Source organism: Phalacrocorax aristotelis, chromosome 4, assembly GCF_949628215.1.
Source record: "Phalacrocorax aristotelis chromosome 4, bGulAri2.1, whole genome shotgun sequence".
NCBI classification, from domain to species: Eukaryota; Metazoa; Chordata; class Aves; order Suliformes; family Phalacrocoracidae; genus Phalacrocorax; species Phalacrocorax aristotelis.
The window spans coordinates 20,431,576-20,454,716 of NC_134279.1; the positions used below are offsets into that span (position 1 = coordinate 20,431,576).

The window sequence follows — 23,141 nt, forward strand, 5'->3', positions numbered from 1 at the left end:
CCCTAAAATTGGGGGAAATGGTACACACAAATTGACTAGGTAAATCACGAGAATAAAGTAGCTTTTTTGCGAATGGGCCTTGAAAATCTTGTGTGTGACTTGTAGAGGTGTTTTCTTTCCTCACTGGTTTTTCCTGGTAGACCAAGGATCTAGTTTTGTCATTCATACTGTGAAGCTTTTCCAGCATCACTGTTAACAGTGAACAAATCTGACTGAAATTCAAGCAGAAGAAATAAAGTATTCATCCCTGAAATATTCTACTCAGGGGACAGTTCAGAATGAATGAAAACAGTTCTTTACAGGATTCATCATGAGAATGTAGTATTGTAGTTGATACAATGAAGAGTCCAGCGACGCTGTTGGCTTAAGATGTTCCTGCGCATGGCTCAGGATTGAACCACTGTATGGCCAGATGAGGGTGGGCTGCCCCTTTTTCCTTTTCTCTTTTTTTTCCCACCCTCACTTTGTGTGTAGGGTACATGCATCTCTTTTTGGTAACCTCAATTTCATAAGCCGAGTTTGCCTTGTTCATAGTATCAAGGAGATGAGGAGTTTGTTTGCCCTGTTGGGATGCCCTATGTCCAATATGTTTGGAATCTGTTCAGTCTAAAATTGCATTTGTCATTTGGACGCTTTTACCTCTTCCTTTCGTCCTTCGCTATGCGTGTGTACTGTTATTGCCAGATCGTGTTAAGGTTGCTTTGGGTGATTATTTTCCATTCCTTATCATGTTGAATGTTTTATGCTTGAACATTGCTATTTTCCATGTATTTTTGACATTATGTGCTTACGTAACATTCTTACATTCTGCCAAACTCAACTTGTATATAAAACTGAAGTTTATTCAGAATAACTGAATTACTTTAGGGTTATAATTGTATATTAATTTACATTCTTAGGAAGTCTTTTGAAATGCTGTATTAGACTAATCTCTTTTAATTATTCTTTTCATGTTCTTTGAACTACACAAAATCCCATGATGTCAACTGTCAAAAATCATTACCACAGGTTCACAGCGAATAAGTTTGTTTTCCCATGCTTGGTAAATAATACAGCTTTGCACAGATAGTTCAATGACTAGTACACTTTTTGTTTTAGGTGGGTGTTGTCTAAAACCAAGAAAGAAGACACGGATGATAACATTGCAAAATATGATGGTAAGCAGTTTTAATGTTCACTTCCACTATAGTTTCTGGTGCTCTGTTGCTCCAGACTTGTCTTTGAAAACCTACATGACATCGGTCCAAAATGTTAGCTTGTATGACTGGTACCATGAAACTGAGATGTGGAATGTTGCTTGAGTTACTTAGCATGAAGATGGGTTCTTTTTCTTTTTGGTCATCCTAACAATCTATTGCAATGAATGACACTAGAATAGCCTCTAGCATCTGAATATTCAGTGTTGATAGTTTATGAATAGTGCTTCTAAAGAACTACCTTCTCTGAAATCAGGTCGGAGAGATTTACCACTTAAATTTCAGTTGTTAAAACATGTTTCTAAAGCAGCATGTTCCATGCTGCTGCATCCGTCCTGCTGATTCATGGGTTGGTCTCCCAGTCTAGCCTCTGAAACAAAAAAGTTAAAATGAAGGATGTTTTTCTTTAAAATACTTTTTCAAATTCTCTGTGCTCAAATGTAGGGATCTCCAGCGGTTCTTGTACAGTTTGTTCTTAGAGTAGTCTAAAAAAAATTTGGAAAGCAATAATGAAAAAGTTGTTTCGATTGGGGTTTGCACTTGACATACAAATTCCTAGGCTAGAATTGCCTGCTTGAGTGTAATTTTGAACTGTTTGACAGTTGTGATCTGTGGCAATAATTCTGCCACCTGAATTTATTTCATTCAAGAAAAAGTGGGGAGAACAGAAAAAGTTTCTGTGCAAAAGGGAAGTTTTTGCTACTGCTCTTATGTCAAATGAAATCAATTAATGTTAATAGAAAGTGGTAAGCCAATGTAACTTGTAGGATTTCGGTGTGCAAAACAGTACAGAACAGATTATTTTAGGTTTAGCAGTTACCATAAGTAACTGGTAAGAATGAAGAAGTTGCAGAGGAGATATCCATACAGAGGAAACGCTTGTAAGAACTGACATCTCTGATTCCTTGCCCTCATATTAGAAATTGTCTCTAGTGTCAAAGCAGTCATATTTGTTTAAAGTCACCCAGATAATTCAAAATCAACAAAGTTTGTCGTGAAAAGACTTTATTTTCCAATTAAATTTTTTTGTCATGTTGTTTTGCCTGGCATTGTTGCTTGGGCTTGGTTTCCAGGGAGGAATGCTATTGAAGAGGAGGGCATTTTCCTCCCTCCTGTTTAGCAGACTAGAAGAAGCCAGGGATTTGTTGTTGATCTGCCCTTCCTTAATGACCTTTCACAAATCGCACTTCAGTTGAGTAAAAGTAAATAGCTGTTTTGTTTGCATTTCATAGTTTATGAATCTTCTCTAAAACACATGCTGAAGAGCTCATGACCTTTTCTTCCTTTTGTTCACGTTGACACCGGCTTTTTTCAAGATTACAATGATTGTAAAAGTAGTCTTTCTTTTGTGCTGTGTTCGTTCCTGGAAAAAAAGAATCAGTGAATCTTGTGCTGCTAATCTCCGAGGAAATAAAACTGCCGTTTTAGAGATCTTGCTCTTTGGATATTGCCTACATGTGTAATCAACTGTATTTTTCCCAAACTTGGAGAATTTATAATTATATAATCTTTTCTTTTTAAAGCTGTAGGTCTGTTTGCCTTTAAGATGAAATCTGATAATTCTTGGAAAGACTTTGGGGCAGGGAGGGAAGCTTCATCTCATCTGTGATTAGATTTGACCTGAAAGATTCTAATTCTGTATAAGCAGGAGGGGAAGAACCATGCAGGTATCTAGCTTGCACAGTGCCTTGGGACTAATGCTTTTTATGGGATGATGGTAGAAATTAATCTGAAATCTGGAGAAATATTTTATGTTCCTCAAGGAATTGTGGGATACCACAGTCTAAAGATACAAATCTACAATATTGAAGTTTTCTTCTAGAGTTCTGTAAATTTGAGAAGAGCAAGGAATAATGTCTACTTTATATATATGCCATCTTTAAAATATTGAAAGCTAGCATTACCGTAATTGGCTAGAATTCATACCTTTTTGGAGAAATGGCAGAGTGGGCTTTTCTGTGCAGAGCTATGCATACCCAATGTGTAGGCATCTCTTTGATGATCTGCCAATTTATTAAGGCTGAAATAGATTTTTACAATGAACCCCATTAAATATGAGCCAGAGCTTTGAAACAGTCTCTAATATTAGCAATTCAAGCTAATTCTAGTATTCGCAATTCAAGCATTAGGATTGAATAAAATGACATCTCTAAAATGCATTGATTCTTTCATACAGTATTGCAATTAAACAGAAATCCAGTAGATATTCACATGTGCTACAGGTTTGTGAATAAACTTAGTTTTTTTTATGTAAAAACATTTTATGTTAAATGTGTATGTTTATTCAGCTTTATTGGTTTATGGTAAAACTGAGATTTTTGTAATTTTCTTTCTTTTGGCTATAACAGTGTGAAGCTGGGATTTATACTGCTGTAGAAACAGCTACTTGGGGAAGGAAAAAAGAAAAAGCTTGTAACTTCTTGTTGTTACAGCTACTTGCACTCTTTTTTTCCCTAAGCTTTCTTTCCTCCTTGGTGACTGAGCCAGAACATTGGGTTAGCTGGATCTATGACACGACAGTTATTATTTTATCATCTAACTGTGGAGCTGGAATTCTAGTGATTACTAATTCTTGAATTGCTGTTTAAAACATTCTGTCACTGATTTGACGGAAGGATGTGAGCAGCAAATCTGTTTACCATTAAATTTTTTTTTTTTTTTGTATTTGAGTGCTGTAGAGCAGTTAGTTTGGGGAAGCATAAGCTGAACTTGAGTAGTGTTTTGTATCCACGGTAGAATTACCTGCGGTGAATTGGATGATTATTGTTTAGCTTCTTCCACATCGGATGTCAAGATTTCTTCCCTACTTTGGCAACTAGTATGTATTTGCTGTTAACTCTTTGCTTTCAACAAGGCTATGATTTCTTTACTTCAGCCTACGTTTTTTTCAAAGGGTCTGTATGTGTGTGTTTTAGGAAGATGGGAAGTAGAAGAGCTGAAAGAAAACACAGTGTCTGGAGACAGAGGATTGGTGTTAAAATCGGTGGCAAAGCATCATGCAATATCAGCTATGCTGACAAAGGCATTTGTTTTCAATAATAAACCTTTGATTGTTCAGTAAGTAATCCCTCAGATTTTTTACTTAATGTTTATTATTATTAAAATCTTTAAGCCAAGAAAATAATGTGAATCCCTGTAGAAAAATATTGGCTTCCATATAGTGTTGACCTACCATATCCAGAGCTATCAGAAGTGTAAGTATGAATGATTTAATAATCAAATAAGACTATAATACAAGCATTCAGAAGTTATATTTAAACTCTTTTGAAATATTTTTGGACAGAAATATACTACTTTACAAGATTGCTGAAAAAGCTAATTAATTTTCAGTTTTACTCTAAAAAGCCTAAATCATACGTAGTTTGAGTACAGTGTTTTTCCACTTACAGAATACTTCTGTGTAGCTCTGTAAAAGCAACTTGAGTCTTGAACACATTATAGCAATACTGGTGATGACGAGCACTATGGCTACTCTTTTCTGATACTCAGGCTTGCTTTGTTGTACTTACAGACATACCCAGTTAACTTCTCTGGCTAAATTCAGTGGGTCATACTGGCAGTTTCAAACTTTCTAGAACTCTTGCCCATTTCTACTTCACTTTGGAGTTTGCATGTTGGTTGATGCCACCTTGAAACTTTTCTTACTGGTGCAATCAACTGTAGCAGTTGCCACCATGGTGGTTTTTGACTGACACCACTGCTGTATTAGCTTGGGTGGCAGTTAAAACCTTTTGGTCACGTAGAAGTGTTTTGACAGTAGTGACTAATACACAGTCTTAATGTATTCATAATTACAACTGCAGATCAGAAGTTAATTTGTATTTGTCTGATACTTGGAATGGTTTTTTTTTACTTGCTCTTTGCCCAGATATGAAGTGAATTTTCAAGAAGGCATTGACTGTGGCGGTGCCTATATTAAACTTCTCTCCAGTAGTGAAGACTTGAATCTGGTATGTCCTCTTACTTAGCATTTGCTATCAGTTGTTCATCTGAGGAATGCATAATTGTTCTCGTGAAATGTCAATAAGAAGTTAATTCCTAATGCATCCTAAATTCTTAAAAGCTTCCCAAATGTTTAAGCAGAAGATTGGCCAAGATAATATACATCTAATGTACTATATTTACATAAAACCTTTGGAGTTGTGTTTTTTGTACTGGTGGAATATTTGATAACGTTATTCTTGTTATAATTTCCATTTATTTTAATGAAACTTGTAGGTAGTCTAAAACTTAAAATAAGCTATTAAGATCTATATTCACACAAGAAATCTCAAAATGTGAATTTCAGAAGGTTAGAATGAAGAGTTGCTGTGATTAGCATACTTCTTAGTTCTGCATGAGTGATGTCTTATATCCAGGACTTTTGCTTTAGTCTGACTTCCTCCAATAATAGAAGCCATAGCATCTCAACTTACAACTTGTGAAACAGTTATTTTACTGTATGGCACACAATATGGCATCTTAGAAAGGGCCACGACTTGGATTTAGAAAATGAAGGTGATGGAGAATCTCTCTTCCCAGGGAAAGGTCTGAATAATCAGGTGTGAAAAATTAATAAGTGCCTTAGTATGTTGGACCATTTTGTAGTTTGGTTTTTTTTCTCAGTATATTGATGTGAACTTGCCTGCCTCTCCAAAATTGTCTGCAAAACTCTCTATTACTATGCCAACACGATCAGATATTTCTCACTTAAAATGCTGCCTTTTCTAGCCAAGTCTCAGTTCTGGCACATGCAAACTGGTTGTTTCTACTTTCAGTATTTCTGCTACTACACTGGGGTGGGGATATAAGCTGTCTAGCCTGTGATGGAGGATATTTTAGCAACTTCTTTTTGCATTCAGGACTTGTAGTGACTTGTGGGCTAGGAGCTTGTGCAAAGCAACTGTTGTGTTGACAGGGTAGGGATGGGTGAAATATACAGTAGGTGCTGCAGCTGCTTTGATGGGAGCTGGTGCTTTTGGTAAATAGCAGCAGTTACAGAATAGGATTATGCATTTGGACAGACTTGGAATGACCAGTGTGGATTCAAAATGTTACATCATGAGCTAGGAGGAACTTGCATTGACTCAGCAGTACAAACATGAAGTGATAAGGGTCCTCCCAGTCCTGAAGCAGGTTGCTGTGGCCACCTAAAAGCTGACTACCTTAACTGCTACAGGTTGTGGCTAATTGGTGTTGTTGAGCCAACATTCAGTAGCATAGTGACAGAAGTTTGTAAGACAATCACACTTACAACCTGTATAGGCTACAGAAGTTTGAGATGCCTCAGGCTATACCATTTTCTTACTGAGATTTGGTGAGCTAGAAAGGCAAGCTCATGGAAAAAACAGTACGGAATAGCCTGGAAAAAACTCGTAACAGGAGTGTGGGCAGAATTAATCATTTCCTCTCTGGGTAAGATTTTTCATCTGTGCTTGTATCCCTGAGATGTCTGTGCCTGCTGCTGCTGCCTTGACCTGTGAGGCCATAACCTTGACTTTCAAGTACTCAGGAAAACAGCAGTGAAGCGTGATGCCCTCTGTACGTGCAAAATGCAGAGGAGATGGCTCAGGACAGGCTCAAGACATTGCTTGACCTGACCTGCAAACCAGCAGTCAGGAAGAGCCACTTAACAGTGTGACTCTTCAGGAGGTATAAGGGATAATATGTACCTCTGCAAGAATCTAGGAGACAGCGACACGCATAAGAAGTTGCTTGTAAGCATTTCTATGATGTATTAATAAAAGCCTTAGTGCAACTTCCTTTTCCCTAAAATTTATATGCCCGTGTATGTTTTATGCTCAAATAACTTGAGTACTGATAAATAAGTGTTAAAACTACAGACTGCAGGAAGGCAAGTAGAGACATGACATCTTTCATAACGAAAAGATGTGTAAATGATAGTAAAACTGAAACATTTACATTTTAAATGAAGGTGTGAGATGAAGATATTCAGCTCACATGAAACTGTAATTCTTCAGTATCTGTCATCTTACTAGACGGTAAACCAGAAGACAGCAAACGCAAAATTTGCCTGTTTATGGCCTGGCTCACAATTCGTCCTGTACTGTCTTTGGAGTTTCACTGGCTGTGTGATGAGGTAACTTAAGAGAGTCAGTGTTCTCTCTTTCTTGCTTTTGAAATTTTAAAATGGGACATGTCTCAAGGCTGTATGTATGCTTATTGCTATTAGAATAATCAGTCAATTATTGTTAATGCCTAGCAGTGACATTTTGCTAAGACTGTTGAATGTTGTAAAAGGGACCAAACTCAACATACATGCACTTCTGTAGTGCGTAAAGTGAAAATGTTTTATGTTGCATTCAAAAAAATTTAAAAATACAGACTCATTTCAAACAATACATTTATATCAGAATATATCTTTCAAGAAGAAAACTTCCAGGAATCAAGTGGTATTCTCCCTTCAAGCAATTGCTGAAGAATATATAAGGCAACATATTACTGTGTATTCCAAATACAAAAATCATATAAATAGTTCAAAAATACTGACATGTCTAAACAACTTACTGCAGCATACTCTGAAGGAGAGTAACTGTATCTGATATTTTCAGGACTTTTTGTTGTTGTTTAATGTGCAGCAAGAAGACTTATAAAATACTGGATGATAAGTCCCTGGGGTTTTAGCTTTACTGAAAAATAAAATTTGTATGAAGAACAGTAATAAGTTCCCTTCCATCTTCTAGTGTAATTTTTGTAGAAGGTCATAGATATTTGGGTGCTTTGATTTGTGACGAGCATTTCCATTTAACATAAGGGTAAGGTCTAAATAAGTGTATTCATCTTCCCTTGAAGATTTCTAAAGTTAGTCCATTCCTTGGGAACAGACCACACCCAGCAGCTCAAGAGGACTGTTCAATTCCTTTCATGATTTACCCTACCAGTTTTCAAGTTACCTTTTAGGAAAAGGTAACTATGATGTATGCCACAGCATCAGGAAAAGAAGTACCCAAAATAACTTCATAAAATGTACGGTATAACACATGCTCAGCTTTCTTGCTTCTACAGGAATACTTTTTTGACAGAACACCTTATACTATTATGTTTGGACCAGATAAATGTGGAGAAGATTACAAACTACACTTTATCTTCAGACATAAGAATCCTAAAACTGGAGAATATGATGAAAAACATGCAAAACGCCCTGACGTAGACCTAAAAAAATTCTATCTGGACAAGAAGACGCATCTCTATACTCTTGGTATTGTTTAATTCTTATAATTTTAAATTGGAAAGGAGAGATTAAAAATGTGTTTCTGTCCACTGAAACTTTGCATTTGAGTCTGGGTTTTTTGTTTGTAATCATGTGTTAATTCTGAGGGATGGTTGCTTAATGAATTGGGCTTAAATGATTTAATGACTGGGCTTAACTCTAGGTCATAAAAGTGGCTTTGAAATGCTGGTGTTTAATGCTCAATTACAGGAAAAAACATACCAGCCCTGGCCAGCCTTTAGTGTGAAGAACTGATAAATACTTTCAGTACTTTTTATGATAAGAATACTTTTGTAAGGAAAGTTATTAAAAACCCCACAACTGGCCAGTATTCTAGGAAGGCATCAGAGTTCACAGGAATTCAGTTAAATCTGCAGCATGCCACACACAACTCTCCCCCACATGTTGAAGAGTTCTCGCCAACACCTGCATCAGTGTGCGTGAACAGATACGTTACTGCATTTTCTGAAGAGGAATTAATATGGGCTGGTTTTAATTCATGTGACATCTCTTTCTGTACCAATGAACTGTATAGCAGAGATGAATGTTTAATTTCTTAGTTCTTCCCTCCCCCCCCTTCTAATTTCTGAGGAAGAATAAATAATCAGAGAAGAATGGGCTAATCTGTGGCATACTGCAAATGCAGCAAAATTGAACTTCCACTTTTGAACTGCCCTTGAATAGTAATGGAAGGCATGTTCAACTGCTGTGCCATGGGCAAGCTTACTGTTCTTTAAAATAAATTTCCATAGTGTGCCGTAGCAAAGTTTCACTTTGAGATAATAGGAATAAGTAAAATAAAACAGTTCTTGTGGTAAAGGAATATGTGTGTTCCTGTATTTGGGCCATTCATTAGAAATTATGGTTAAAGATACTTTAACTCAGCCTGCATTTATTCTGTTATAGCTGTTCAAATAGACTCCCTAGAGCTGTGTCATTCTAACGCGTTATGTGACTGATACGTTAAAAAAAAAAATCTATTCTTTATATTGTATCTAAAATGATATGGGTGGTTAATTTTTGCATTTATGGATATTTTAATACTCTTGAAAACTGCAAGAGCTTAATTGGATATTATCAAACTGATATTGAAGACTCAGCCTGGTTATCATCACCTGTTTTTATAAAACTGGCATAGGAGTGGAGTAGCATTTACTTTGAATTAATAATGTTTGTTGTGTTGCACGGACATATGCATATACTTGTTAAGGACTTACAGATGTGCTCGCTGCTTATTAGAAATGGATCTCGATATGTCTGTTACTGAGTCTGACACTGCTCAGTTCTGTGACCCTGACTCCTCAGTTACTCGCACTTGCAAAAAAAAAAAAAAAAAAAAAAAAAAGATTTAAAAAGAATTTCTGTATCCGCAGTCTGGCATTTGAGGGAAGTGGCTGTCAGATTTGAACTGGAGAAAATACTGATGGTCCTTCAGCTGTATTACTGACGCAGTTCTTGTGTTCCCATGCTTTCAGGTGTGAAATTGTAATTTGGTAGCAGAGATGCCTTTTGGGGCAGAGGTTTGTCTTTCGTTGTCATTATTTTAAAATAAATAAATATAGCAGAATTTTGGCCGAGTGGTAGGTTTTTGAAAAATCTCTTAAAATGTGCTTGGATGTGTTTCAGCAATTGAATTTGCTGGAGGTTTCATTCTGGGGGGGCTGATAGTGGCCATACATCCCCACAGTAGCAACTCCAATGTTTGTGTCCAGATCCAGTACCTGAGTGGGGAGTGTGTCTCCTGCTCTGCCAGTGGGGCTCCTGTTTGCTGTTACTTGTCTATGTCTGTGCTTATTATGTAGGTTTTGGTTAAAGATGTTTGTAAAATGAATGCTTCCCCTAGATCTCTAATACAAATTTCTTCAATTTAGTGCTAAAACCAGATGATACATTTGAAATGTTAATCGACCAATCAGTTGTCAGTAAAGGAAGTCTTCTTGAGGATATGGTTCCTCCAGTGAACCCTCCCAAAGAAATAGAAGATCCTAGTGATAAGAAGCCTGATGATTGGGATGAGAGACCAAAAATACCTGATCCAAATGCTGTCAAACCAGATGACTGGTAAGGACAACATTTTAATCTGTACAATACCTTTTACGGCAGGTTATTAATTTGAAAGATTTGACTGGTTTTATTTTGGCTTTTGCTAATAGCAATTGGGGTATATTTCACTACTAAAAGCAGTAAAGTTTGAAAACATAATGGAGGTGGGTAAGAAATAATTGTGCTTTCTGCTGATTTGTACCCTCCACGGTTGCAATTAATAACTAAGAGTACTATACATGAAAGATTAGGAGGAGGGTATTTTTTTCCTCACCGTATAGTCTTAATCTACATTCAGTGATTTCTGCTTCCTTCTGTGTGACTACTGTTCATACGGCAACTCGGGAAGAGGAGGGAAAAGCTTAGTGGGAAGACCTGACTGACACCTGCTGGTTGATGGCAGCAATTTCTGGGCTAAGTAGTACTTTGAAACAATGTAAATATAATTCAGATATTTATAAACAGGTAATTGGATGTCTAATTCTCATGATCAGTATGTTTAATTCTATCGTGCCTTTGAAAATCATCCCTTTCGTGCCAGTAACAGTCCTCTGAACAGAATATTGGATCAATGTTAGGCTGCTGTATTTTCTAACACAAGTCTGTAATTGAAGGGATGAAGATGAGCCTTCCAAAATAGAAGATCCTGATGCTGTTAAGCCTGAGGGATGGCTTGATGATGAACCACAGTATGTTCCGGACCCTAATGCAAAAAAACCGAAAGACTGGTAAGACTTTGATCAATAAGTGCAGGCTTTTAATGTGTCTTGTCGATAAGCCTGACTGTTCTTTGTGGCAAATAATGAATTGTGGATCAGAAGTCAATACAAATCTCGCTGTCTTTTGAAGTAGTAAGTTGGAATGTGTAAGGTCTGGCCAAGTATTTGTTGTTTTGGAGGGCTGCTTTTAGAAGAACATGAACCTGTCAATTGCCTTTTGTTTTCTGAAGACATACAAACAAAAACAGAATATGAAGGACACCTTTTAAAGAATTTACTACAATGTTAAACCATGAAACAGCTTAAGCTGATAACTTGAAATCATCACATAATAGTCTCAAAGGGATCTCTAAGCATCTTATGGAAAAATGTTTCAAGCTGTCTGCAGATGCAGGAATCTAATTGCATTCAGTCATGCTGTGATAGTTATGAACATGTGACCTTTAAAAAACAAAAGGGCATGTAGCACTCCTTAAAAAAAAAAAAAAAAAAAAAAAAGAAGTGTTTATACTGTTGGGTAAAGTTCTGTGAGCTGGTCAAAATTCTGAGGTGGTTGTAGCAAAATGTGTATGGACCCTAACTTCAGACCGACTGCTAGTGTTCAGACCAGTCCGATCTCACATCAGCTGTTTGTAAATTTTTTTTCCCCTATAGGGATGAAGAAATGGATGGGGAGTGGGAAGCCCCTCAGATCCCTAATCCAAAGTGTGAGACTGCACCTGGTTGTGGGCACTGGGTGCGTCCCATGAAGAATAACCCAAAATATAAAGGAAAATGGAAAGCACCTATGATAGATAATCCTAACTATCAGGTAATAGCAATACTGTAGGTCCCCGTTAAAAGGTACAGAGTTCAACAGAGCAGGCAAGTCAAAGTAGTATATTTATCTAGGCTTGTTTACAGTACATTTGCATTTTAGAATGAGTCCGAATACCCTCAATGAACATTTTGAGCTTTTTTTGTATTTAATTTGCTTTTTTTTTTCCTCTAAGTATACTGGAAAATAGAAATGCTTCCCATATTAAAACAGTTTCTCTGTTAAAAGTTGCTTTTGCAATGATTCACACTGGTACTACTTATTTAATATGCTCTGTAGAATTGTATTCTGAACTACATTATCATTTAATTAAATATTTCTCTTTTTTGGTGGGGTTTTAAGTGTGGGTCTGTTAAATGAACAATTTTTTTATTAAAAAATGAAACCTTTCAGTAAGCAGATTGACTTACTAGTTCAATTTTAGTGGAAGCATCAATTTTGGATAATTAAATTCCCCTCCTTCCCTCCAGATATGAGAAGTAATCAGTTGGGTATTAAAGAGAGTTACTTTGTGTTAAGCATGGCTGGGGAGTACTTGAATCTGATTTCTTTGAGCTTAAGATCCTAAGCACATTTCTAAACAAAATTTGCTTCTAATTCATACAGGTATCGTAAGGCTGCATTTTCCTTCTCTAAACTTTTCCCTAACACTTCTGGTTACAGTAGCTGTCAGTTTATACACACAACTACTGGAAGGGACCGTGTGGATCACGGGATGTAGTTCCCCTGCAGTCTTAGGCCACCAGCCAAGAGGTGCTTACCTCGGAAGATTCCATCACTGGCCTCAAAATATTGACCAGTGCCCTTACAAAAATGCCGATGCTCTGTTGATGAACAAAAGCCAAATCTATGTATTACATAAGGAGAGGCTAGCGGAAGAAGTAATACCAATGTGTTGTTTTCCTGCAGTATTAGGAAATTTGTTTCCTAGACTTACTCTAGGAAATTTACAAAGACTGTGCTCAGAATCAACAGCAGCAGGAAGAACAGAGATACTTTGTACAGTCAGTTATTACTGCAACCCTATATGGACAAAAAAATTTACTTGTGAGAGGTCTGCCCTAAGCCAAAAAACTGAGACCCTTCTGCCAAAATCCTATGGGCTATTTCCAATTCTGGTTTTATGTAACTTAACTCTACTCCTTGTCTTTTTTAATAATGCATTTAAAATAGTCGGGAAGTTCTAATTATTTAAAATTTTTTTTCACTGTTTTTTAGTGAGCTATAGATAATGTGATTACATTTTTTTTCCTTCAAAGGGAATCTGGAGCCCTCGGAAAATACCGAATCCAGACTATTTTGAAGATCTTCACCCATTCGAGATGACGACTGTCAGTGCTATTGGTTTAGAACTCTGGTCTATGACGTCTGATATCTACTTTGATAACTTCATTATATGTTCAGAAAAAGAAGTAGCAGATCGTTGGGCAGCAGATGGCTGGGGCTTGAAGAAGTTAGTAGCAAGTGCTAATGAGGTATAAACTTTACTATGTTCTTGACAGCCAAAATTGGTGAGGAAGGTGTGCTGTTGGAAGAGTTTTCTTTCAAATAATGCTGACAGAATATTAATTTGTCTGCAGTTAATAATCTTGCTGAGTAACTGTGATAGCTTTTTTTTTTCCCCCTCATAGTTTGGCTTTTTACCTTTCCCAGATCAATATCCTCTTGAAATTAAAAGGGTACAACATTTTACTTAAACACCTAGTGAGAAATTGACTTCATTAAAGTTAATGAGTCTTCTGCTGTTCACGGTGATACTAGAAATTCAGTACGTGTCAGCAATGGAAGCTGAGTTACTCTCAAAGATTCCTCACTCCTCTCGCTCCTCTTTCCTCGTTTGTTTGTGGCAGCTCCATTATATATTCTTTTTAGATGTTTCTGTTCTTCCGTTTCTATGCGTGCATCCACATTTTGTTTGTATACTGCCCTTGGTCAGCCGCCACAGTTTTTTGTAGATCTTTCCTATGCTGTAGGATGAACTTGTCCTGAGATACGGGATCGTGAGCCCCTCTAGTGGCCGCCTTTGCTGATTACAGTTTCTATCTTCTAGTCCTACATTCTCTGGTTGAGTGGCAAGAGCAGGCCTGCAGTTGTGGTAAAGAAACGATAAGTTCGTGGCAAATGTGGCCAGTTCCTGACAGCTGCTGTTTGTCACAGGATGAGCAAGTAGCAACAGCATGTCTGCCCATGCAGTCAGGAAAGCCACCTTCTCCCACAACCTTGCCCTTTTCCGAGAGGTTTGGGTTTATGTCTGCACCTGCATCTATTCCTGCACGCAAAATAGCAAAAAAAAAAATATTCCCTTGAGTTCCCTCACTCCCTTGTGCCTCTCAAACTTCCTGCTTTAGTTGCTGATGTGCCCTTTCCAGAGGTCTTACTGGACCACACACTTGCCTCTACCTACCTCTACTGCAAAAGTCAGAGCTGGGCTGGGAGGACAATTTAGGCTGTCAAAGAAGAGCACATGGTAGTATGGAAGGAGCAAGACATTGCTCTTCAGGAGGCTGGCTGCTGCTCTGAGGTTCTTGATGCTTTGGGAGCTTTCAGCTGAGTTAGCACAGCATGGGGAAAAAATAGAGTAGCTGGGAAGGGTATAAAGCACAAAGTTGCCAAGACTCCAAATGTGGCTTTACAAAATTGCGTAGTGGCCAGTCTAGTATGTTTGGAGTACCAGGTTTGTTCTGAAACCAGGACATTCCTTCTTACTTAGCACCTGCAATCTGTCAAGTTGTTACTTTACTAGTATTGAAATCCAGTATTGTTTTAGTCATTAAAAAGCAAAGGTAAAGACAGGTTTTCTTTGGGCATCATAAAGTTTAAAATATATACAGTACACTTTATAAACTTACTGAAGTGTTGAGAGGGATGTAAACGTGAAATCTTTTTTTTTTTTTTCTTTTTTCTTTTTAATATAGCCTGCTATGTTTAGTCAACTGGTGACTGCTGCAGAAGACCACCCATGGCTCTGGGTTCTTTACGTCTTGACTTTAGCACTCCCTGTTGGTTTAGGTGTGTTGTTCTGCTGGCCAGCAAAGGTTAGAGAGATTTACTTTATTTTTATTGGGCTTTAGTCTTAATACTTTATTTGAAAACTTTTAGCATCTGTGCAACAGTATGCACTTTTGATGTTCCATTTCTATTACTTAGCTTATGGTGGCTGTTGTGTTTAATTCTTAATTTGAGTTTAAAAGTAAATTGACTTTTAATTGGTTGTAGAAAACAGATGAAGATATTGACTTCAAAAAACCTGATATAGCTAAGCAAATTACAAAGGGAGAACTAAAGCGAGAGAGAGAGGAGTTAGAAGATGATGAAATAGAATTAGAAGAAGAAAAGGAAAACGAAGATGCTGCTGAAGATGGTAAGATGAGCAAGCCAGCTTGCAGTTTGATTGAATATGAATATGCGAATAGGACTAGTTCATGGGTTGCCTTGCCAATAATCACAACCAGTTATCTTAGAATATGCAAAATCTGCCTTCCTCCAAGTCTTCCTTTTCTCTTTGACAACTTCCAGCGAGTGGCATTCCATGGCTAATAGCTCTTTCATAAATACAAGGAGAAAGTAAGGCTCTCCTCAGTATTGTTTCACTTTCAAGAAATTAATGTGCGTCTTCTGACAGTCTTTTTATGTTTGTGGACAGTGATGCATGTTTTCTCCCTTCTAAATATTTCATATATTGAACACATTTGAATGGTTCAGATATGTGTACCTGAAGTGGTTAAAGTCACATTGTTGTCTTCAAAACGCATCTGGGAATAGTTTTAAATCTTTAACCTAAGTCTTTCTGCTTACTCCTCTGTGGGAGGGTTGTGCCTTGAACTGCTCTGTTGGTCTCTGATTTTAGTAACTCTTGTTAAAGCCTGAAAATACAGTAGACTCGAAATACTGAAGTGTACTGCTTCCTTTGTGCTGCTTTCTAGCAAGGCATTGCATGCCTGCAGAGGCCTGTCCGGCTGCCTGAGAGAGAAGTCAATGGTTCAGTAGGTTGAGCTATACTTCGGCATCCAAGGATGAAATCATCTTGTGTTACTGTATCAAAGATTACCGGTGCTATTCAGCTATGGCTTTGGTGCTCTGTTAGCATTTCCCTGAGTCTGTAGTAATGAATAAAAAGCAAATCACCTAACTCATGCATTATCCTGACTTCCATGAGAAAATCCTTAGCCTCAGACCGCTGCAGGGTTCTGCCTCTTACTTCACTCTTCCTTGGTAGGAACAAAGAAAGTGACAAGTGACTGGCACAGAACGTTAGAAGCCTAGCAGACATTCACAGTTTGTTTGGGGTTTTTGTTTGGTTTGTTTTTTTTTTTTTTTCTTACTACTGGCATCACTTTGTGTTACTGACTGAAACTTTGTGGGTTTCGTTTGTCTCGGCTCCACGAGTGGTGATGCCTTCTGCCTGTATGACTTAAAAGTTTACTCAGCATCCGATGTTCCCATGTCAGTACTTACAGAACTGAGTATGTTGTTGGCACAATGCTTGCCACACCAAATGCCGTACCATTCAAGAGCTTTACCTAGGCATTTAGTTATTTCAGTTATGCTACATATATTTACATTATCATAACTTGTAGGTACAGCATTTCAGCATTGTAGTTCCTACATTTTCCTTTTGATCTTACTCTATTCTACCTACTCTTTGCTCCTGAATCACAGAATCTGTTTTCTTGTACCCAGTCTTGATGCAGATAGTGGATATGTTTTGTACCTAATACGCTACTGTTGCAAGGCTGTCTGAGATACCTGAACTCCAATATTCTTCTATCAAGTCAGTCAGTGAATTTAGTTAATTACAACACACCATTTAATAAATAATATGATAAAGCATGTGTTTGAATGTTAGAAATAAGGTCCAGGCAATTGCAGAGGAGCACTGTTTAGCTCTCACAATTTCTTAGAATAATTCCACTTGGAACAGCTGTTCATGATGTTTCAAAAGTAAGTGCCATACTTTTAGTTACTAAACTGAACACAGAGTAAAACGATCATAGCTAGGTTTTGTATGATTATTCCAAGGTTTCCAAGTAAATTCTAGGCTTCGGGGGGAAGGGTTACACTTTGCTGTTTCTTTAAGAATTGCTTCGCTTCCTGTAGCTTCCTGCCACCTTTTACATCTGCAGGTTGAAATCTTCCCTTTTTTTCTATCACTTCTTTTGCGTCTTTGTATCTGAGAGCATTAGAGAATGTGTCTCCTGCCTCCTTCTGCTGATTCTTTTTGCTACAGAGAGAAGAGAAATGGAGGAGACAAAAAGAGAGCTTATAAAGGATACAGAGAAGATGGGCGGGGAGGCTCCTCCTTCAGGTACTGGGAAAGGGAAGTAATGGGTCAGGACTTGAAAATGGTCTCTTCTTTCAGGTTTGGGTTTGTTTGGGGTTGGTTGGTTTGTTTTTTTTTTTTTTTCTTCCCCTCTGCTTCCTTGTTGGTAGTAGAACTTCAAGCTGGTGGCTGCCAGCTTTCATCAGACACAGATGTGAGTTTTCTCTGAGATCTCAGTACGGTATCTGTAGTTTTAAATATTTTCTACTAGTCTCTTTGGATCCTAATAATCTTTAAAATTCCTTTATAGTCATTATCTGCTTCTTTGTTTTCTGGAGTTGAAGGTAGTGGGATTTGAGCTGGGGAATACTGGATGGTTTGAGGTCCACATCTTATCATGGGGACATATTAAAACAAAAAAAAAAGAAAAAGCCCGGCACAATTGCAAGTTTCAGGAAACGCTTGTAGATTTCTTTGGCTCCAGTGCAAATGAGTTGCTGGCAGAGTGCTTTTTGAAGGGCATTGTCCATGGGATTTACTGTTTTATTTTGTTCTATGTTAATTTTTGTAGTACTGCCAAAGGATGATGTGTTCCTGACTTGTCCACTCATCTGCTTTGTCTTCTTGCTTTCCTTGCCCTCTAGAAAAATATTCCAGGAAATAAAAGAATGTTGCCAAGAAATGGAATTTCAGAGGCACAGTCTGAACCTTATTTGTGAAGTTACGCATTTGTTTATATAAAATACTCTTTAAATTAATATTAGACTAGGTTAAAATAGATACTTTTAAATAGTACAGTTGTCCGGTTCTGGATTTTACTACTTCTGATGTCTGAAGTTTTTTGGCTTGTTCTGGTTTTTCCCTTCTGTTAAAATTAGTACTTATGGGAGGTGCTGGATTTGCATCATTTAAAATTTCTAATCTCTTCATTAGAACATGAGCAAAGGCGTTGTGAATTTTTGCCAAGCTTTTCTGTTAAGGGCTTATTTTCAGAACAGAAATATTTGTCTACGTCTATCTTAAACGATGACTTCAATTTTTTTTTTTGTCACATTTCTCCTTTTGGTGACAATAGTAGAGACATATTAGCATGGACATGTATCAGGTATATTTACAGATGGGAAATCTAATTTCTTAACACTTAACTAATTGTTATGAACTGATTGGCTCAATTTATAACTGTACTGTAGCCAAAGTTTTTTTGCTACTCCTACAGAAGTCTCACATATTTTAAAAAATTAGGGGTTTCTAGATGTCAGTGGGCAAGAATCAGTAGAGTTGCACCTGATATGCGACTACCATCTAAATTTATATGGTTACTTTTGTTTCAGTTTTACTGAGCTGAAACAGTAAGAACTGGGGGTTGCGTTCTGGGCTTTTGGGTTGGTTTGTTTGGGTTTTATTAACACTGAAGTAGTACTTACGAGAGGTAAGCATGACCTGACAAGGATAGACTTGAGCACTGCCTCATTACTGTTTTTAACTGAGCCACTGGCAGACTGTTAAGTTGTAAAATGCTGTCTTCATCCTTTCTGTCAGATTTAGGTTTGATTTCTTGTTTACTCTTGATAGAAAGTATTGCAAAGGGTACTCAATTGCTAGAAATTCTCACTTCCAGACCTCAGTTTGAAGTCAAGGAAAAGACTTGCAAAACCCCAGTAACTTTTCTTCGAATCATGCTGAGGTTGAGTTCTTACAACGAGCATAGATACCTAAAATTCAGGCATGGGAGTGCCAGCCAGTGTAAGTACTGAAGTCCAAAGTGGAAATCAAAACAGTTGGGTGCCTGGCCTCCTTCACAAAATAAGCAGCCTGTAGAGAGTTGGTTACCGTAGAAGGGCAGCCTATGTGCTGATCAGAATGCAGCCCAGAATTTGCAATATTTGGTGCTCTTTAGTGCAGCGACATGGACTGAGTAAGAAAGTAGAAACCACCTATGTTGCTTAGCCTGTAGTTTGTCCAGGGGATTCTGGAGCATAAAACCAGTACCTTTTTTTTTTTTCCTTCTTGTCTTTTCCAGTCCCTGTCCGTTCAAAAGTCTAACTGACACCAGGTCTCATAGAAAGCTTACTGCTTTTTGTGAACAGTTTTATCCTAGCAGTGCAAGCTGGACATACTTTGAGCGAGCTGAGGGGAGTACGGTGCTTTTCTGACTAGTTTCTGCATCTTAAGAAGGGTGTAAGCACAGAGCTGCTCATCCCTCAGCCAAAACAGTATGCCAAAAGAATTCACTGCTGAAAAGGGGAGTTCCCTTAGGATGTCAGCATCTCCCGTGGTGGATGACTGGTAACTGCAATATTGTACTTTGCCAACTAAGTGAGAATTTAGTCAGATTTGGGATGCCTGAGTTGTCCTATGTTGGCCTCTGGTCTCAAAACTGTCTAATACAACACTTGGATTTAAGCACTTCCCTAAAGGAAAATAATTTAATGTTGTCATTTTAGTGGGTCATTTACATGTCTGAAGAGAGCATGTGTTACTGTGAAAAGAGGCTAGGCTGAAGCTGTTAAAATTGGTTATTAAGTCTGACAGTGATCAATTTCTACTAAGTCAAGAGAATTCTACTCTCTGTATCACAGAGATGTTTTTATGGGTTACTGTAAACAAGAAGTTCATTCTGAGTTTGAAATTGGCTTCTTTTCCTTAGTAGTGTCTGGATATAGTGCATTTTTAATATAGTTCTGTTTACAAAGTAAAACTAATTTCTTCTGCAGAAGATGAGGGTGAAGGTGGTGAAGATATCTATGATGAAGAAGAAGAAAATGAAGTTGCAGATGGAAGTCAGGAAGAAGGTGATAAGTCAAATAAATCTGGCTCAGAAGATGAGGTAAGTTTGGATTTTTCCCCCTATTTTCTCCTCGCCCTTGGCCAACATCACACTTCTAAGCGCAATTAACTACAATAGTTTTCCTTCTGTCGAGCCATAAAACAAATCATGAGGTGGGGATGTGTTTTTATGTGAGTGTGACACCTCAAGTGCCCTGTAGAGGTTTGTGAAACATGCTTCTTCCTGTGTAGTTTTGGCTAGGAGGTGATATTTATTGTAAAATACAGGTATAATATAGAAGTGATCATGCAGGTCTCCAAACATGAAACATATTTACGGGAGTATAGTTTTTAACAGGTCGATAAGTGAACTGCAAGTCTTGAAAATTTGGATGCTGCAGCAGATGTCAGTCTCTTTTTATCATGCTACTTAATTGACATGTGACACACGAACAGGTGCTTCTAACCCAAGAGTCTTTCAGTGAGACCTAGAAAAACCTTAAGCTTTCAGTTATCTTGGTGGGTTTTTTTTAATTCCAAAATCAGGTTTTAAGCCAGATGATCATACTGTTTTTGAATTCAGAACCTGCAGTTTCATTTTTCTTGTGCAGATTAATCCAGTCACCAGCTAATCTATAAAATATTTTTCAGAAAATAACATTGTAGAATGGAATTTGTATGTGCTTTTCTTGCTCATCAACTACTCACTGTCCTTTCATTTAGAAACTCTGGTGTGTCTGAAACGCTTTAGATCCACCCACAGTATTTCTGTTGGTCATCTTGTGCTTGTCACTCCCTAAATGAGGCCCTTCCCAGATTAGGGGAGTTGTTTAATATAATGTTAACTCCTTTTCATGTAAAACTTCTCTAGCAAACTGTACCTTGCATGAAGTTGCATTGCTTCAGCACTGAAATTCTTCATTAATTACCTCTTATTCAGGACCAGCTCTTGTTCCTGTAGGAAGTTTTGTGGGATTTTTTTCCCTTGTACATTTACCTCGGAATACAGTATCTGATGAACCCTGTTAAGATGCGTGTGACTCTCTGTGAAAGTAATAACAAGATCTGCTTGCGTGTATGTCATTACACAGTATCGCAGTGAGGTTATGGCTCGCTCTTCTCTGGGTGTTTTCAGGGTGTACGAGTTTCTGTCGTGAGTTAGCTAGTGACCTCCTTGGGAGAAGTCATGCTCACCGTGTCCTCGCTCAGGTTGCGCCACATTCTGTGAGCTGTTCCTTCTGAATGAGGCACTTGCCATTAGGTGATGCAGGGAAGCGAGGAAGCAATGCATCGTCTGAGAATGGAGTTCATGTTGGAAAGGCTTTTCGTGCACCTCTGTAAGCTAATTGCTTTTAAACCAAGAAGAACGCTTCTGATTTAAGAACAGTTTGTTCTATTTGTAGCTCTCCAAAGGCGGCAGCGAGAATGTGTTACATGCTTCTTGCTTAAGAAGTGGAAATCAGAATTAGCATAAGATGTACTTTCAGGAAGGTGCTAAATTCATTAAGTTACTGCTTTTAAACCAGTGAGTAAGTGGGCAAAACCAAATTTCTGACATCAGTTTAGATGTACTATTCTCTTCCTTCTGAATATAGAAAGGAAAAGTCTTCTGCCCACTTCATTTATCATTAGATAAGTATTGTGGAAAAAAAGTCCTATCACTGAAGCGTTTCATTTAGTGATAATATGACGGGGGAGGTCAGGAGGAGGAGTGAAGTAACATGCCAGTTTCAATAACCAAATTAATTTAATTTTTTTCCCCCTCCAGATGAAAGAAGCCGATGAAAGCACAGGTTCTGGAGACGGTCCACTGAAATCAGTGCGCAAAAGAAGAGTACGAAAGGACTGAGTTACTTCCAGCTAGTAGTTGTAGGTCTAGAGAACAGTAACTTCTGGTATGCCACTTCAGTGGGCCTGACAGCATGCAAGTTCCTGAGATTTGAAGGGAAAAGGGGGCCTCATTGTTACTGAACCTCCTATTTTAATTCTCTAATCTTTTTTTAACCTTCCCAAACTTCCTTGATTCCTTTTTAAGAGGAGAAATACTGTCTGTGAGGAGTAGGCTGATGTTCCAAATTCAGAACAGAAGTGAAATTACAAGTTGGCCGACTGATTCTAAGGTGAAGATTCTTAATATTTGAAGATTCCTAGAAATTAGTATTAGTTGGAGATAAACTTACTCTAAATATTTTTTAAAAACATGAGTAAATGATATTTTTGCAGCTCTAGCACAAAATTAGCTGTTTATACTTTTCAGTTAAAAGAGAATGATAGTATAGATGTAGCATCTATAGCAGTTCATGTTGCTACGAGAAAAGGTGGGTTTTTTTCTGTGCTGAGCTAAATGCAATAATTGTTTTTGTATGATGGTTAGTGCTAGCAACAATTTTTATTGTAAATTATTTTAGTTGATCTTGTTACATGGGTAGTCACCTGTTCACTGTAGACATTGGTTACAGTAATTTATTTTTAAAAGATATTTTAAAATAGAATACTCATAGAACAAGTGGTAATTGATGTGACTTGTTTTACCTTTGAATGCAGATATCAAAGCTGCAGAAGTGGTATACAGACGATTTTTTTCAAACTTTTATAGTTCTCATGTTCCAAGCCAGAGTGGTATAACCTCTGTTTATAGAATACTTGCTAAGTGTACATTGCCTCCTAAAAATATTTAATAATTCTTGTTTAACATGAAATTTATTAATATAGATAAGGATTTTTGATGGATTAAGTTTTTTACAGATGTGAGTAACTGGGCATTCTCATAATATAGTATAAATAAACTGCATATTGTAAAAGAAACTTTGTTAACATTCGGCTGTATATTAAACAATAAAACTTCAGTCAGCAGAAACGTTTTGCTGCTTGGCAGCTGCCTGTAATACTAGTAGGATGTAAAATGCAAGCAAAAGCAGTCATACATTAAAAACAAGCAGAAATACATTAATGCATAAGGAACCTAACAGATTTCCTAGTGCCTGGCAAGAAGTTAGTTCACTTAAGTATTTTCATAGCAAATCAAGCCAGCAAAGATTCCATGGAAATCTCTAACAAGCGAGTGCTTAAATAACTGTGATGAAGAAGTCAGTTTCTTCAAGCGCTTGTGTTGAAGTGTTCAAAATTATCT

The 23,141-nt window shown here is 37.5% G+C and overlaps 1 protein-coding gene across 5 annotated transcripts in view; it reads left to right on the forward strand.

Annotated features, from left to right (window-relative positions):
* Positions 1 to 22,865, forward strand: part of CLGN (calmegin) — a 30,722-nt gene extending 7,857 nt beyond the window's left edge. For 4 of the 5 annotated variants that reach the window (XM_075090527.1, XM_075090530.1, XM_075090528.1 and 1 more), the window contains 13 exons: positions 1,099 to 1,157; positions 4,112 to 4,253; positions 5,065 to 5,146; positions 8,202 to 8,394; positions 10,278 to 10,467; positions 11,064 to 11,177; positions 11,823 to 11,979; positions 13,245 to 13,460; positions 14,901 to 15,020; positions 15,202 to 15,346; positions 17,213 to 17,290; positions 19,960 to 20,072; positions 21,780 to 22,865. In XM_075090527.1, coding sequence (XP_074946628.1) covers positions 1,099 to 1,157; positions 4,112 to 4,253; positions 5,065 to 5,146; positions 8,202 to 8,394; positions 10,278 to 10,467; positions 11,064 to 11,177; positions 11,823 to 11,979; positions 13,245 to 13,460; positions 14,901 to 15,020; positions 15,202 to 15,346; positions 17,213 to 17,290; positions 19,960 to 20,072; positions 21,780 to 21,860 — 1,690 coding nt within the window. In that variant the 3' untranslated portion in view covers positions 21,861 to 22,865. The remainder of the gene's footprint in view (positions 1 to 1,098; positions 1,158 to 4,111; positions 4,254 to 5,064; positions 5,147 to 8,201; positions 8,395 to 10,277; positions 10,468 to 11,063; positions 11,178 to 11,822; positions 11,980 to 13,244; positions 13,461 to 14,900; positions 15,021 to 15,201; positions 15,347 to 17,212; positions 17,291 to 19,959; positions 20,073 to 21,779) is intronic. The other variant, XM_075090531.1, reaches the window with a different exon arrangement.
* Positions 22,866 to 23,141: the final 276 nt, after the last annotated feature.